The sequence below is a fragment of the Panthera leo genome, chromosome D1 (genome assembly GCF_018350215.1).
Source record: "Panthera leo isolate Ple1 chromosome D1, P.leo_Ple1_pat1.1, whole genome shotgun sequence".
Lineage (NCBI taxonomy): Eukaryota > Metazoa > Chordata > Mammalia > Carnivora > Felidae > Panthera > Panthera leo.
The window spans coordinates 99,369,006-99,383,680 of NC_056688.1; the positions used below are offsets into that span (position 1 = coordinate 99,369,006).

The window sequence follows — 14,675 nt, forward strand, 5'->3', positions numbered from 1 at the left end:
GGGGTGCTTGGGTGGCTCAGTCGGTTAAGTGTCTGACTTGGGCTCAGGTCATGATCTTCCGGTTTGTAAGTTCAAGCCCCGCAAGAGGCTCTGTGCTGACAGGTCAGACCCTGGAGCCTGCTTCAGATTCTGTCTCTCTCTCTCTCTCTCTCTCTCTCTACTCCTCCCCTGCTCATTCTGTCTCTCAAAACTAAAAAAAATAAAAATAAAATAAACGTTAAAAAAAAAAATCGCAGGCACCTGGATGGCTCAGTTGGTGGAGCATGTGACTCTTGATCTTGTGGTTGGGAGTTCAAGCCCCCACATCAGGCACAGATCTTACTTTAAAATTTTTTGTTTTAAACGACAGTAAGTATGAAGGAAAAAAACACACCCATGTCTCAATGCCTAAATTTTGATGTTTATCCCTCTGGCCTATGAGATAAAATTTTTAGAAGAATTAAAGAGTTCCTTAGCAGAAAAAAATATGTTAAGTCAACATGAATTTTAAGACGGATATAAAACATTCTTGAAAAATGTTACAGTTCTGGAATTCGAAGAAATTTAAATAAACAGAGATATGCTCATTACCTCCATAACATAGAGATTAAAAAATAACTATAGAGGGGTGGTGCCTGGGTGGCTCAGTGGGTTAAGCATCCAACTTCAGATCAGGTCATATCTCGTGATTTGTGAGTTTGAGCCCTGCATCAGGCTTTGTGCTGACAGCTCAGAGCCTGAAGCCTGCTTCAGACTCTCGTCTCCCTCTCTCTCTGCCCCTCGCTCGCACTCTCTCTCTCTCTCTCAAAAAAAAACATTAAAAAAATAAACAAAAAAACAACTATAGAACAGTTCTGCTGATTAATTCTACAAGGAAACCTCTATTTAAGGACATTTGAACAGCCAATTTCATGACAAGGACAAAGTTACAATTACAAAGAACTCCTCACAGAAAACTGTCTTTAGCAAATTACAAAGCTCAGATAAGGATTCTTGCTACAACACAGTTCACAAAGCAAACAGCTAACCTGATTATGATTAACTCTTTCATCTACATTACAACTCTAAGAATCAGAGCCTGTTCTCTCTCCCTCCATACCTAAAACCAGTTACCTAATTAGAAAGAGACCCAGGTGATCCTATTACAAATCCAGTAATAAACTCATTTGTATTTTTCAGTTTTCTATGAACATAGAAGACTCCTATCAACAGACTCTCATATGAAATACAGACAGTGAAGATGAATCTAGGAAACCACATTACCCAAGTATTCCACAGGGAACAATGAGCTAAAAGGTTCTATGGGTAAGGATGCCCTGTGTAGCAAAACATTTCAGATGCACAAATTGGGACTTAAGGAAACAATCTTATCCCTTAAGTCACTACAGACAAAGGAAAATGTGAAACAAATAAACGCAAAAGGAGAAACAAAATGAACACGAACTTACTTAATGCTTGTTTATGTATGGCACTGCCAGGCATTTTAACTGTGATGATTTGGCTAAACTGGGTTACCAACTCATAAGATAAGTATACGCCCATTTTTACAGATGAAAAAAAGAAGTAACGTTATCAACACTTTACCAGGCACTGCTCAATGCCTAGCATTAATAACCTCAATTCTTACATTACCATTCCAAGGTGGTATCAGTCTCCATTTTAAAGACGGGAAAACAGGGGCAACTGGGTGGCTTAGTCGGTTACGCATCTGACTCTTGATTTTGGCTGAGGTCATGATCTCAGTTTGTGGGATAGAGCCCAACGTCAGACTCTGCACTGACAGTGCAGAGCCTGCTTGGGATTCTCTCCCCTCTCTCTCTGCCCCTCTCCCACCACGCACACACATGTACTCCCTCTCAAAATAAACATGTTTTAATGAAAAATAAATTTGGGGGCACCTGGGTGGTTCAGTCGGTCAAGTGTCTGACTTCGGCTCAGGTCATGATCTTGGCGGTCCATGAATTTGAGCCCCACATTGAGCTCTGTGATGATAGCTCAGAGCCTGGAGCCTGCTTTGAATTCTGTGTCTCCCTCCCTCTCTACCCCTGCCCCACTTGCACTCTGTCTCTCTCTCAAAAATAAACATTAAAAAAATTTTTTTAAATAAATAAATGAAAACAGGACCAGAAATGTTAAAGGTGACAGTTATGGTACCAATTTTTAAACTCATTGACTGGAGCAGCCACACCTATCCCTCCCAGGCTATGCTTATAAATCCGATTCAAATCACATCATTCTTTCAAGCCACAAGTTTTCATTTTAAAAACCAGAAAATCAAAGAATCAACTCTCAATTATGGGAAGAGTAATTCTCCAGGTTTTAACAAATTTCTTGTTTCTATTTTACTTGCTCTTTGACCATTTCAGCATGCCATAGCACCTCTATGAAGGAATGTGCAGGTAAATGCAGGACTATATTAACACCAAGCAACCTTGGGCTGTTAGAAGTCCCATTCAGAAACACTACATTGAATTTAATTTCTGGTTCAAAGCATATTTCTGAAACACTTAAACCTTCATTTATTAAACTTTCATTCATATAAAGTTTTTTTTTTACTAAAAATAACCAAGAATCAAGAAATAGTTTTAACGAAAGAATGGTTTCATGTTGTTTGAAGAAAAAGTATGAATGTCTTCCCTGACACTAAAGTCCCACGTGTTAAGTACTATAAAGACCGTAATATCTCTTTAGGAGAACAGTTTACTGAAAAAAACTTCCAGTTCATCCCATACTTCAAGGACTAATATTAAATCCCCGTTATTTGTTTTTTTTAATTTTTTTTTTTAACGTTTATTTATTTTTGAGACAGAGAGAGACAGAGCATGAATGGCGGAGGGTCAGAGAGAGGGAGACACAGAATCTGAAACAGGCTCCAGGCTCTGAGCTGTCAGCACAGAGCCCGATGCGGGGCTCGAACTCACGAACCGCGAGATCATGACCTGAGCCGAAGTTGGCCGCTTAACCGACTGAGCCACCCAGGCGCCCCTTAAATCCCCGTTATTACCAGAGAGGAGAAAAATGCAGTGGGAGGCTAGGTCCAAAAAGCAAAGAGAAGAAAAGTAGGCAAGCAGATCAAAATTAGTTACGAACCTCCACAAAAAGCAAGCAGAAGTTCATCTTTTTTTTTTTTTTTTTTTAAATGTTTACTTATTTTTGGAGAGAAAGAGCATGAGCAGGGGAAGGGGCAGAAAGACAGGGAGACACAGAATCTGAAGCAGGTTCCATGCTCTGGGCTGTCACACAGAGCCCCACACGGGGCTCGAACCCAGGAAACGTGAGATCATGACCTGAGCCAAAGTCGGACACTTAACCAACTGAGCCACCAGGCGCCTTTTTTAAAAATTTTTTTTTTTAATTTTTTTTTTCAACGTTGTTTTTTTTTTTTTTTTTTTTTTGGGACAGAGAGAGACAGAGCATGAACGGAGGAGGGGCAGAGAGAGAGGGAGACACAGAATCGGAAACAGGCTCCAGGCTCCGAGCCATCAGCCCAGAGCCTGACGCGGGGCTCGAACTCACGGACCGCGAGATCGTGACCTGGCTGAAGTCGGACGCTTAACCGACTGCACCACCCAGGCGCCCCTTAAAAAATTTTTTTAACGTTTATTTATTTTTGGAGAGAGAGACAGACAGAAGTACAAGTTCATCTTAAGAAGAAAGCCTGGGGCACCTGGGTGGCTATGCCTCAGTCAGTGGAGCATCCAAATCTTGGTTTCAGCTGAGGTCATGATCTCAGTTTGTGGGTTCAAGCCCCCTGCTGGGTGGACTCTGTGCTGACAGTATGAAACATGCTTCAGATTCATTCTCTCTCCCTCTCTCTTTTTCTCTCCTTCTCCCTCTGCCCCTCCTCCTCCTTTCAAAATAAACTTAAATTATTTTAGGGATATCTGGTGGCTCAGTCGGTTAACCATCCAACTTCAGCTCAGGTCATGATTTCGTGGTTTTTAAGTTCGAGCGCCGTATCGGGCTCTGTGCTGACAGTTCAGAGCCTGGAGCCTGCTTCAGATTCTGTGTCTCCGTCTCTCTGTCCCTCCCTCTCCCTCACTCTCAAAAATAAATTTTAAAAAATTGTTTTTAATTAAAAAAAAAAGAGAGAAAAGAAAGTCTTTCATACATGAGAATATCCTGAATAGCTTTGTTTGTACTGAAACAAACCAGAAAGTCTATGATTAACTTCAAAATGCTCTTTCCCCAAAAGTGTTATTTTTTCTAACTAGGCCATTAAATACCATACTTATAAAAAAAAAAAACTTCTCTATACAATACAGAATACCTGGAGATCAATCCACACCTCTAACAAAATCACTACATACTTATAAAGCAAAGGCAAAAATCTGCCTATTCTTTATTCTTGTTCCCTTCATGTGACACTTTTTCTGTACAAAACAGAATATTCCAAAAACAGTGTACATTCAAAGATCAGAAATTATAATTAGACAAGAAATTATAAATGATGCTATTTACTATGGTTTGGGTTACCATTATGCACTTTTATGCACAATCATATGTTTGAATTTTCAAGAAATTTGTGCTTGTCAGTGGACATCCCCTGTGACTGCAACCCACATGAAGAGCATGAATTCTAATCAATTCAATAGCCTTTATGGAGCTTCAAAAGAGGGTGAAATATCAAGATGAAAAAACATCCCTGACCTCAAAAAAGAATGACAACCTGATACATGCTGCAACATGGATAAACCTTGAAAATATCATGCTAACTGAAATAAACCAGACACTAAAGGGCAAATATTCTATGATTCCAGTTATGCAAAGTACCTAAAATAGGCAAATTCATAGAGACAGAAGGCAGACTAGAGGTTACCAGTGGCTAGGAGGAAAAGGGAATGGGGAATTATTGCTTAATGGTTACGGAATTTTTATTTGGGATAAAGAAAACATTTTAGAAATAGTGGTGATGACTGAGTAACATTGTGAATGTACTCAATGCCACTAAACTGTACTCATAAAAAAAAGTTAAAATGACCTAAATCTAAAACCTAAAACTGTAGGGGCGCCTGGGTGGCTCAGTCGGTTGAGTGCCCGACTTCGGCTCAGGTCATGATCTCACGGTTCGTGAGTTCGAGCCCCGCGTCGGGCTCTGAGCTGACAGCTCAGAGCCTGGAGCCTGTTTCCGATTCTGCGTCTCTCTCTCTCTCTCTCTGCCCCTTCCCCGCTCATGCTCTGTCTCTCTCTGTCTCTCAAAAATGAATAAACATTAAAAAAAAAAAAATTAAAAAAAAAATAAAACCTAAAACTGTAACAACCTAAAACTATAAAACTCCTAGAAGAAAAAATAGGGGAAAACTTCATGGCATTAGACTTGGCAGTGTTCTTGGATAAGACACCAAAAGCATAAGCAACAAAAGCGAAAAACAGACAAAAGACAAAATCAACAGTGAAAAGACATGGGCAAAAGTGTTTGCAAATCATCTATCAGATAAAGGATCAATATTCACAATATACAAACAACGACAGCTCAACAACAAAAAAAAATCATGTTAACTGATTTAAAACATGAGCAAAGGACTTGGATAGACATTTCTGCAAAGATGATATACAAATGGCCAACAAGCATATGAAAAGGTGTTCAATTAACATCATTAATCAGAGAAATGCAAATCAAAACCACAATGAAATAATGTATATAAATGTCCAATCACCATATTGTACATGGGAAACTAAAATAATATTGTACATCAACTACACTTCAATTTAAAAAAAAAAATCAGCTTACACTCCATTAGGATGGCTACTATTTAAACACACACACAAACAACAACAAATGTTAGCAAGGATGTGGAGATACTAGAACGCTTGTGCACTGTTGGTAGGACTGTAAAATAGTACAATCACTATGGCAAACAGTATGGAAGTTCCTCAAAAAATTGAAAATAGAACCACAATATGATCCAGCAATCCCAATTCTGGCTATTATCTTGGTAATTACAAGAATTTAAAGAAGGGTCTCAAAGAGATATGTGCATGCCCATGTTCATAGCAACACTAGTTACAATGGCCAAAAGGTGGGAAACTCATGTCCATCAACAGATGAATAAACAAAATGGGGTATATACATAAAACAGAGTATTAAGCAGCCTTTTTTTCAAAGTAATCTCTATACTCAATATGGGGCTCAAACCCATGGCCAAGATCAAGAGTCACATGTTCCACCAAATGAGCCAGCCAGCCAGGTGCCCCAGTATTACTTAGCATTTAAAAGGAAGGAAATCCTGTCACATGCTACAACATGGATGAACCTTAAAGATATTATGGTAAGTGCAATAAGCCAGTCACTTCACTTATATGAGGTATCCAAAAGCAGAAAATACACTTCACTTATATGACGTATCCAAAAGCAGAAAATAGATTGGTGGTTACCAGAGGCTGAGGGGAGGAAGAAAAGAAGAGTTGATTTTAATGGGTATAAAGTTTCAGATATCCAAGATGAAAAAGTTCTGGAGATATATTTCCCATCAATGGGAATGCACTTCATGCCACAGAACTACACATTCAAATATAGTTAAAATAGTAAATTTTGTGTGGGGTTTTTTTTTAACATTAAAAAAATGCTAATACGTTAAAATGGCAAATTTTTGTTATATTTATCTTACCACAATTTTTAAAAATAACGTAATAGACCGAAACCACTGAATTGTATGGTATGTGAATTGTATCTCAATAAAGCTGTTTAAAAAGAAAAAGCTGACGGGGTGCCTGGGTGGCTCAGTCAGTTGAGCGTCCGACTTCAGCTCAGGTCATGATCTTGCAGTTCGTGAGTTCAAGCCCCACATCGGGCTCTGTGCTGATAGCTCAGAGCCTGGAGCCTGTTTCAGATTCTGTGTCTCCCCACCACCCCCCCGTCTCTGACCCTTCCCGCTCATGCTATCTCTCAAAAATGAATAAACGTTCAAAAAAAAAAAAAAATTAAGAAAAAAAAAAGAAGAAAAAGCTTAGGAAATAGCTCACTCAAATCGTATCATTCCATGGTTTAAAAACAGCAATTTGTTGGAAGTACCCTGAGCCTTCAGCAGAGAGGAGACTACGCTCTGACTTCCTCCAACTCATTCAATGGGGCCTCCAAGTGACAGGTCTTCTCTCCCTTTACAAGGCACACGCCACCATCACCTTCTAACCTCCCCCATCTTCGTTATTAGCTCCAGCCTCACAGGAAAATTAAGTTAAAGAAGTTGCAGTGATAGTCACACAAAGGAGGACAGAATTCAGGATTCGCCTTGACATTTAGCAGCAGAGAACAAATCTTTATTTAAAAAAAAAAAAAAAATTGGGGAGCACCTGGATAGCTCAGTCAGTTAAATGTCCAACTCCAGCTCAGGCCATGATCTCATGGTTTGTGGGTTCAAGCTCCGTGCAGGCCTTTGCACTGACAGTGCTGACGGAACGTGCTTGGGATTCTCTCTCTGCCCTTGTCTCACTCTCTCTCAAAACAAGTAAGTAAATAAACTTTAAAAAAAATAAATGGGGGTGGGTGCCTGGGTGGCTCAGTTTGGTTAAACATCCAACTTGATTTCAGCTCAGATCATGATCTCACGATTGGTGAGACAGAGGTGGAGCCCTGTGTTGGGGCTCAGCACTGACAGCACAGAGCCTGCTTAAGATTCTCTCTCTCTCTCTCTCTCTCTCTCTCTCTCTCTCTCTCTGCTCCTCCCCAGCTCATGCATGCACACCTCTCTCTCAAAATAAATAAACTTAAAAAAAAAACAAAAAACTATTTATTTTACACAGTAGCCATACAATAGATGTTAGGTCTCTGCGCTTCCTTTTCTTCTCTTCTTCCAGCCCAGCATATGTTTAAAAAAGCAACTCTTCTGTGCCTGTGCTGGGTATCCACTGGCCTCACATGTGCTGGAGCTATTAAATTCACAGCACCATTTAAAAGGTGTTTATTAACCGTAACTATCATATATTATTAAATCTTAAAAACACATCACAAAACTGTGAGCAGGATAAACTTATTCTGGTAAAATAATAAACAGTTCTGTAGTACATAAAAAAGATAAAGACCAAGGACTAACAATCACCTCTGAGTGATGGGACTAAGGGTGAGTTTCTTCATTTCTTGCTTTTCTGTATTTTTTATAATGAATCTGTAGCTTCTGTAATAAAAAAATTAAGTGGAAATCTTTAGAAAAATAAACATTCTAGCTCAAAATCTCACCGTCTCTTACACCACAGGCGCCTTCACACGTTACTGCACTGACGCTGAGTTAGCACCCTAGGAGACAGACACGATTTTCTCCCTTTTGCAGATGAGAATAAACTGAGGCTCAGGACAGTTAAGGGACTTGTTAAAGATTGTACAAGCTAGCAACTAACAAAAGTAAGGTTTCCCAGGCCTTTTAACTTCCAGCTCAGGGGCCTTCCCATTCTGGCACATCTTAAAGGGCAATGTGCATTATTGCTCATGATATTGTTGTTGTTGCTTTTAACCTATGTTCAGACTATTTTAAGAAGACTCACTATGTAACTTTGGCCAAGTCACTTAACCTTTGGTGGCCTCAGTCTCCTCATCTGAAAAGCCAAAGAGTTGGAAAAGACATTTTATTCTCTAACAACCCCACATGCTAATAGATTTTAAGTCGAGATACCATCTTTGAACCAGAAAACCCCATGGACAAGAATGAATGATTGGAGACAAGTTGAGACCTATGCTCTGGGCCAGGAGCCATTCTTCATGGAAACAGGTGGTGGACAGTGAAGAGGAAATAAGCCACTGGGGGAACCACAAACTTCCTGGTTAAAGCAACAGCTGAAAGCTCCAGCTTTGCTTTACTAACAGCAATGCTTCAATCTTGGCTATTTCACGACCAGACACCACATACTGGAAGTAAAGCTAGGACAATATAAAAACTGCAATGGGGAGTGGGGGGCTCTGGCAATACTTTATGCATGCTATGGTAACTTCATGATTTTCCGAGGAGACTCATTAATATTAAAGGAGAAAGAACCCTGGGTGCTTCCAAGTGGAGACTCCTTCTTCCTCACCAAGCATGTTAAGGAGAAACTGAACTTGCAGGGCACTCTCAGAGACACCACACTTGAGGAAAAGAGCCGACCCAACACTTGTGGAAAAGGTGAAAGAATGCATTTAAAGTCTCTCCAATCTACAGAGAATCAAAGACAGCTCAAAGACCTTTAAAAGATGAAGTTCCTGTAAAGGATTCGCTGAGCATGTAACCTCTTACACTGCAGACATTATAAAACACTGCCGCTATTTAGAATTGTTACACAGCCCTTTTACTCGAGAGTAATAAAAGTACAGCATTAAAACTCTGCTGGAGAGAAAAAGATTCCATTTTGCTGAAACAGGCTCCAACCAAAATCTCACCACCTTCCCCTCACCTAGAAGGATGAACCTGAACCAACAAGAAGCTCCTTAGAGCCTGTGCTATATAGTCTTAAAAATTAAAACAACATCCTGCCCCGAAGATCGCGACCAAGATACCACCACCGGCTCTAAATCCAAAGCCAGCTCCCCGGGGAAAAAAGCTCTTCAATGTGCTCTCCGCGCTCCCGGGTGCGAGATTCCAGCCCAGCTACTAGGCCACGACTGGGTGAGCACCTGATGTGGGGGGAGGGCGAGCCAAGGCCCTAGCGGATCTGGGGCGGGGAACGGGGGGCTCTCGAAGCTCTTAAGGAGAACAGGCTGCCTCCCCAAAGGCAGGGGTCCTGGCCCTCTCCAGGGGTGGGCACCAAAAACACGTGGGGCGACAGGAGCAGGGAAGGGGTGTCCCGGGCAGACAGCCTGGCTCTGGCTCGGCGGCCGGAAAAAAGAGGACGGAGCTATCCCTGGGCGGGGGACGAAGCCCTCGGGGCCCGAAGGGTGAAGGCAAAGGGCGCGGGGGAGAGGAGACAAGGCCACGAGGAGGGCGGGTCTCCCTGGGCGCGGGGGCACGCGCCGGACAAGCGCGGCCGGACCCGGGGAGCGGAGGACCCCGACACGCGGGAAGAAATCGCCGACCTGCCCTAAGGCGCGGGGAACCAGAGCGGCCGCGCCCGAAGGGCCCTGTGACCCGCGGCCGCCAGGACCGGACCCGCCCCGCGGCGCCTCCCTCCTGCCTCTTTTCCCTCCCTCCCTCCCACTCGCGGCCCGTTAACCCGCGGCGGCCGCACTCACCAGCGGCTGCACCTGAGCCCGCCGCTGCCTCAGCTGCTGCCTGCGCCTCCGCAGCCGCCGCCGCCGCCGCCTCGCTGCTGAGGCCGAGTCCCAGGGGAGCCTCCGCGTCCCGCCGCCGCTGCCGCTGCCGCCAGAGCAGAACACCCCAAAATGGCGGCACTTCCGGCACCTACCACCGGCGGGGAGGGCAGAGGAGGAGGGGGAGGGCAGTGAGAGGGAACGTACCACCGCGGTGCCGCCCGCAGAGCAGATCCGAGCGGAGCGCGGCGCAAGGGCTGGCAGAGCTAGTGGCGCTGCAGCGCCCCCTCGGGCTGGGGAGTGGAGAAGCAGGCGCGCCGAAGCCCCCCGGGCTGCGGGCGGAACCCTCAGCCCGGCGATCTGCCGGGACGCTTCTCTTTGTCTCAGAGCCCTACCAAAGGGAAGGGTGGGAAGACCTGGCCTGAGAATCTGAAGTTCTCGGCTCTGCGCACCATGCCCACCGGAGTTCTGGATGACCTGGTGGACGAGGACCTCAGCTTGGCACTGAATATGCGCATAATAAAATAGGTGATGAATGAATGAGTGAATGGAATGGTGTTTGGCCAGCGTCGGACACATAACACACCCTCCTTCTGCTCCAGCAGAGAAGCAACAGGATCCAGGCCTCCTTCCTTCTTTGCTGAGGTGTGGAATGTAAGTGTGTTGCGAGCTTTCAGAGTTCGAGGAGTGCTTTCTAGCAGGATGAACCGCGGTGTGACCGCACGACTTTGCAAAAACCCCTGCAGTGTCAGGAAGCTCATAAGGGTCCTTATTAAGAGACTGATTGCCCATGGGGCACCTGGGTGGCTAGGTCAGTTAAGCGTCCCCTGGTTGATTTCGGCTCAGGTCATGATCTCACAGTCATGAGATGGAGCCCGGTAGTGCTGAGCCTGGAGCCTGCTGAAGATTCTCTCCTCTCTGTCCCTCCTCTGCTCATGGGCGCTCGTTCTCTCTCTCTCTCGCTCTCTCTCCCTCTCTCTCCCAAAATAAATAAATAAACTTTAAAAATTTAAATTAAATTATTTAAAAATCACACACATACAGGGGCACCTGGGTGGCTCAGTCCGTTAAGCATTCAACTCCTGATCTCAGCTTTTTTTTTTAAGTTTTTTAATTTTACTTATTTTGAGAGAGAAAGCAGGCGTCAGGGAGGGCAGAGAGAGGGAGAGAAAGAGACTCCCAAGCAGGCTCTGCACTGTCAGTTGGAACCCACAAAACTGTGAGATCATGATCTGAGCCAAAGCTGGTCGCTAAACTGTCAGCTCAGGTCTTGATTTCAGGGTTGTGAGTTCAAGCCCAGTGTTGGGCTCCACACTAGGCGTGAGGCCCACTTAAAAAAAAAAAAAAAAAATTACACACACACACACACACACACACTGAAGACAGTAAAAATAAAATACACCCACATACACCCATCCTTCCAATCCCCCTTTTCTGCTTTGTCTTTATCCAAAGCACTAATCACTATCTAACATAGTATATTTTATACTTCATATTTTACTTATTTTATTTGTAGTCTTCCCCAACCAGAAGGTGAATTCTACAGAGATGGGGATTCTGTCTGTTTTATATCCTCAGGGCCTAGAATAATGGTGCTTAATAAATATTGATTTTCTTAATTTGACTTACATAGATGTTGAAATTATTACCATAATAAGTTTAGTTAATACCCATCATCTCCTATAGATTAAAAAAAAAAGTTTTCTTCCTTGTGATGAGAATTCTTACAATCTACTCTTTTAACAACTTTCCCATATACCATACCACAGTGTTAACTATGGTCATCCGGTTGTACATTACATCAGTAGTACTTATCTTCTAACTAAAAGTTTGTACCTTTTGACCATCTACACCCAAATTCCCCTCCCCCATCAATAAATATTGCTTAATTCATGAATAAGCATATCTAGGTGCTGGATATGAAAAAAGAGAATGAATTGTTTAAGCTTCAGAAGCTACCTGGAACCTGCCCATGAGTTAAATCAAAGTAGGGATCACACCCATTTTCTTATTCTTACCTCTCTAGGATCTTGTTTGGTTTTGTTTTTCAATAGGTATTTTGTGAAGGGCAACCAGAAACTTTTCCCTATTTTATCTTGACTTACTCCCATTGACAGAGAGGAAGTACTACTCATTGCAGGGTACTGGTGTAACCTTTGCATCTAGTTACCAAGGAAGGCCATATCCTATCAGCCCAAGGTGGTAGGTGGGTGGGGAGGGGGCATGACAGTTACATGAAAAACACAAATAGGGGGTGCCTGGATGGCTCAGTTGGAAGAGCATGAGACTCCTGATCTCAGGGTTGTGAGTTAAAGTCCAACATTGGGGGTAGAGATTACTTAAATGAATAAACTTAAAAACAACCATACATAGGCTCTTATAACTTAAAAGGGCTTCACAGCACAGACAAAATATAGGACAGTCCAAACACAAAAAGCTTGAGATGCAAACATGTATGAAAACCTTCCTATTTTATTTAAAGATTTTATTTTTTTAAAGATCTAATTAGTTTTATTAAATGATTCACAAATCCAGCATCATTCCATCTAGCAAATAGAGGGGTGCTCCTTATGCCACATCCTTATCCATTCATCTATTGATGAGCACTTAACTTGTTTCCATATCTTGGCTAGTGTGAATAATGCTGCAATAAACACAAAAGTGCATATCTGTCCCATATGCTCTTTTCTTGATTTTTTTAATTTAAATTCCAGTTAGTTACCATACAGTGTAGTATTGGTTGCAGGAGTAGAACCCAGTGATTCATTGCTTCCATATAACACCCAGTGCTCATCCCAACAAACACTCTCCTTAATGCCCATCACCCATTGACTCATCCCCTCACCCAACACCCCTCCAGCAACTCTCAGTCTGTTCTCTGTATTTCAGAGTCTCTTATAGTTTGCCTCCCTCTCTGTTTTTTCTCTTATTTTTCCTTCGCTTCCCCTATGTTCATCTCTTGTGTTTCTTAAATTCCACATGTGAGTGAAATCATAAATTTGTCTATGACTGACTTGTTTCGCTTAGCATAATACCCTCTAGTTCAATCCATGTTGTTGCAAATGGCAAGGCTTCATTCTTTTTGATCATCGAGTAATACTCCATTGTATACGTAGACCACCGTCTTCTTTATCCATTCATCTGTCGATGGACATTTGGGCTCTTTCCATAATTTGACTACTGTTGATAGCACTGCTATAGATATTGGGGTGCGTGTGCCCCTTTGCGTCAGCATTTTGTATCCTTTGAATAAATACCTAGTAGTGCAACTGCTGGGTTGTAGGATACTTCTATTTTAAAGATTTTATTTTTAAGCAATCTCTATATCCATTAAGGGGCCCAAACTCACAACCCTGAGTTCAAGACTCGCAGGCTCCACTGACTGAGTCAATCAGGAGCCCCTATTTCATGTTCTGACTTCCAAATTGATTAACATTTGTTTAAAAATGAATGAATGAATGAATGAAACATACAGGCATCTGGGTGGCTCAATTGGTGGAGCATCTGACTCAATTTCAATTCAGGTCACAATCTCATGGTCATGAGAGCAAGCCCCAGGGACTCCAAGATGGGCTCGGAACCTGCTTAAGATTCTGTTTCTCCTACACACTCTGGGTTGACAGAGGGAGGTGGGGGGGAAGATGGGCTAAATGGGCAATGGGTACTAAGGAGGGCACTTGTGATGAGCACTGGGTGTTGTATGTAAGTGATGAATCACTGAATTCTACTCCTGAAACCAATACTGCACTGTATGTTAACAAAATTTTAAAAAGAAAGAAAGAAAGAAAGAAAGAAAGAAAGAAAGAAAGAAAGAAAGAAAATTAAGTAAAATACAGTGGACAGCAAAAAAAAAAAGAAAAAATATTCTCTCTCTCTCCCTCTCTCTTTGCTCCTCCCCTGCACTCACACGCACACACTGTCTGTCATAAAGGAAGGAAGGAAGGAAGGAAGGAAGGAAGGAAGGAAGGAAGGAAGGAAGGGAGGGAGGGAGAAAGGCACCTGGGTGACTCAGTTGGTTCAGCTGCTGACTCTGAATTTCAGCTCTGGTATAATCTCACGGTTTGTGATTTCTAGCCAGGTATTGGGCTCTGTGCTAACAGCATGCTTGGGATCCTCTCTCTCTCTTTCTCTCTGCCCCTCCCCTGCTTGAGCTCTCTCTCTCAAAATAAATAAATAAACTTTAAAAAATTGGGGCGCCTGGGTGGCTCAGTCTGTTAAGCGTCCGATTTGGGCTCAGGTCATAATATCGCCCGGTTTGTTAGTTCAAGCCCCGCATCAGGCTCCCTAGTGTCAGCACAGAGCCGGCTTGGGATCCTCTGCCCCCTTCTCTCTTTGCCCCTCCCCACTGTATCTCAAAAATTAAAAAAAAAATTAATGATTATTTATTTTGGGGGCACCTGGATGGCTTAGTCGGTCAAGCATCTGACTCTTGATTTTGGCTCAGGTCATGATCTTATGGTTATGAGATAGAGTCGTGCATTGGGCTCCACTCTCTCTCTAAATATTAATTAATTAATTAATAATTAATTAATTAAAACAATATGGG

At 42.7% G+C, this 14,675-nt stretch overlaps 1 protein-coding gene across 23 annotated transcripts in view; it reads right to left on the minus strand.

The window, feature by feature from the left end:
• The window catches only part of CELF1 (CUGBP Elav-like family member 1), a 73,689-nt gene extending 63,437 nt beyond the window's left edge, over nt 1-10,252 (minus strand). For 16 of the 23 annotated variants that reach the window (XM_042906799.1, XM_042906802.1, XM_042906805.1 and 13 more), the window contains exon 1: nt 8,016-8,090. In XM_042906799.1, the coding sequence (XP_042762733.1) occupies nt 8,016-8,050 (35 nt within the window). In that variant the 5' untranslated portion in view covers nt 8,051-8,090. Of the gene's footprint in view, nt 1-8,015; nt 8,091-10,111 lie in introns of those variants that run through there. The other 7 variants (XM_042906800.1, XM_042906807.1, XM_042906794.1 and 4 more) reach the window with 3 other exon arrangements.
• Between the last annotated feature and the right edge of the window lie 4,423 nt (nt 10,253-14,675).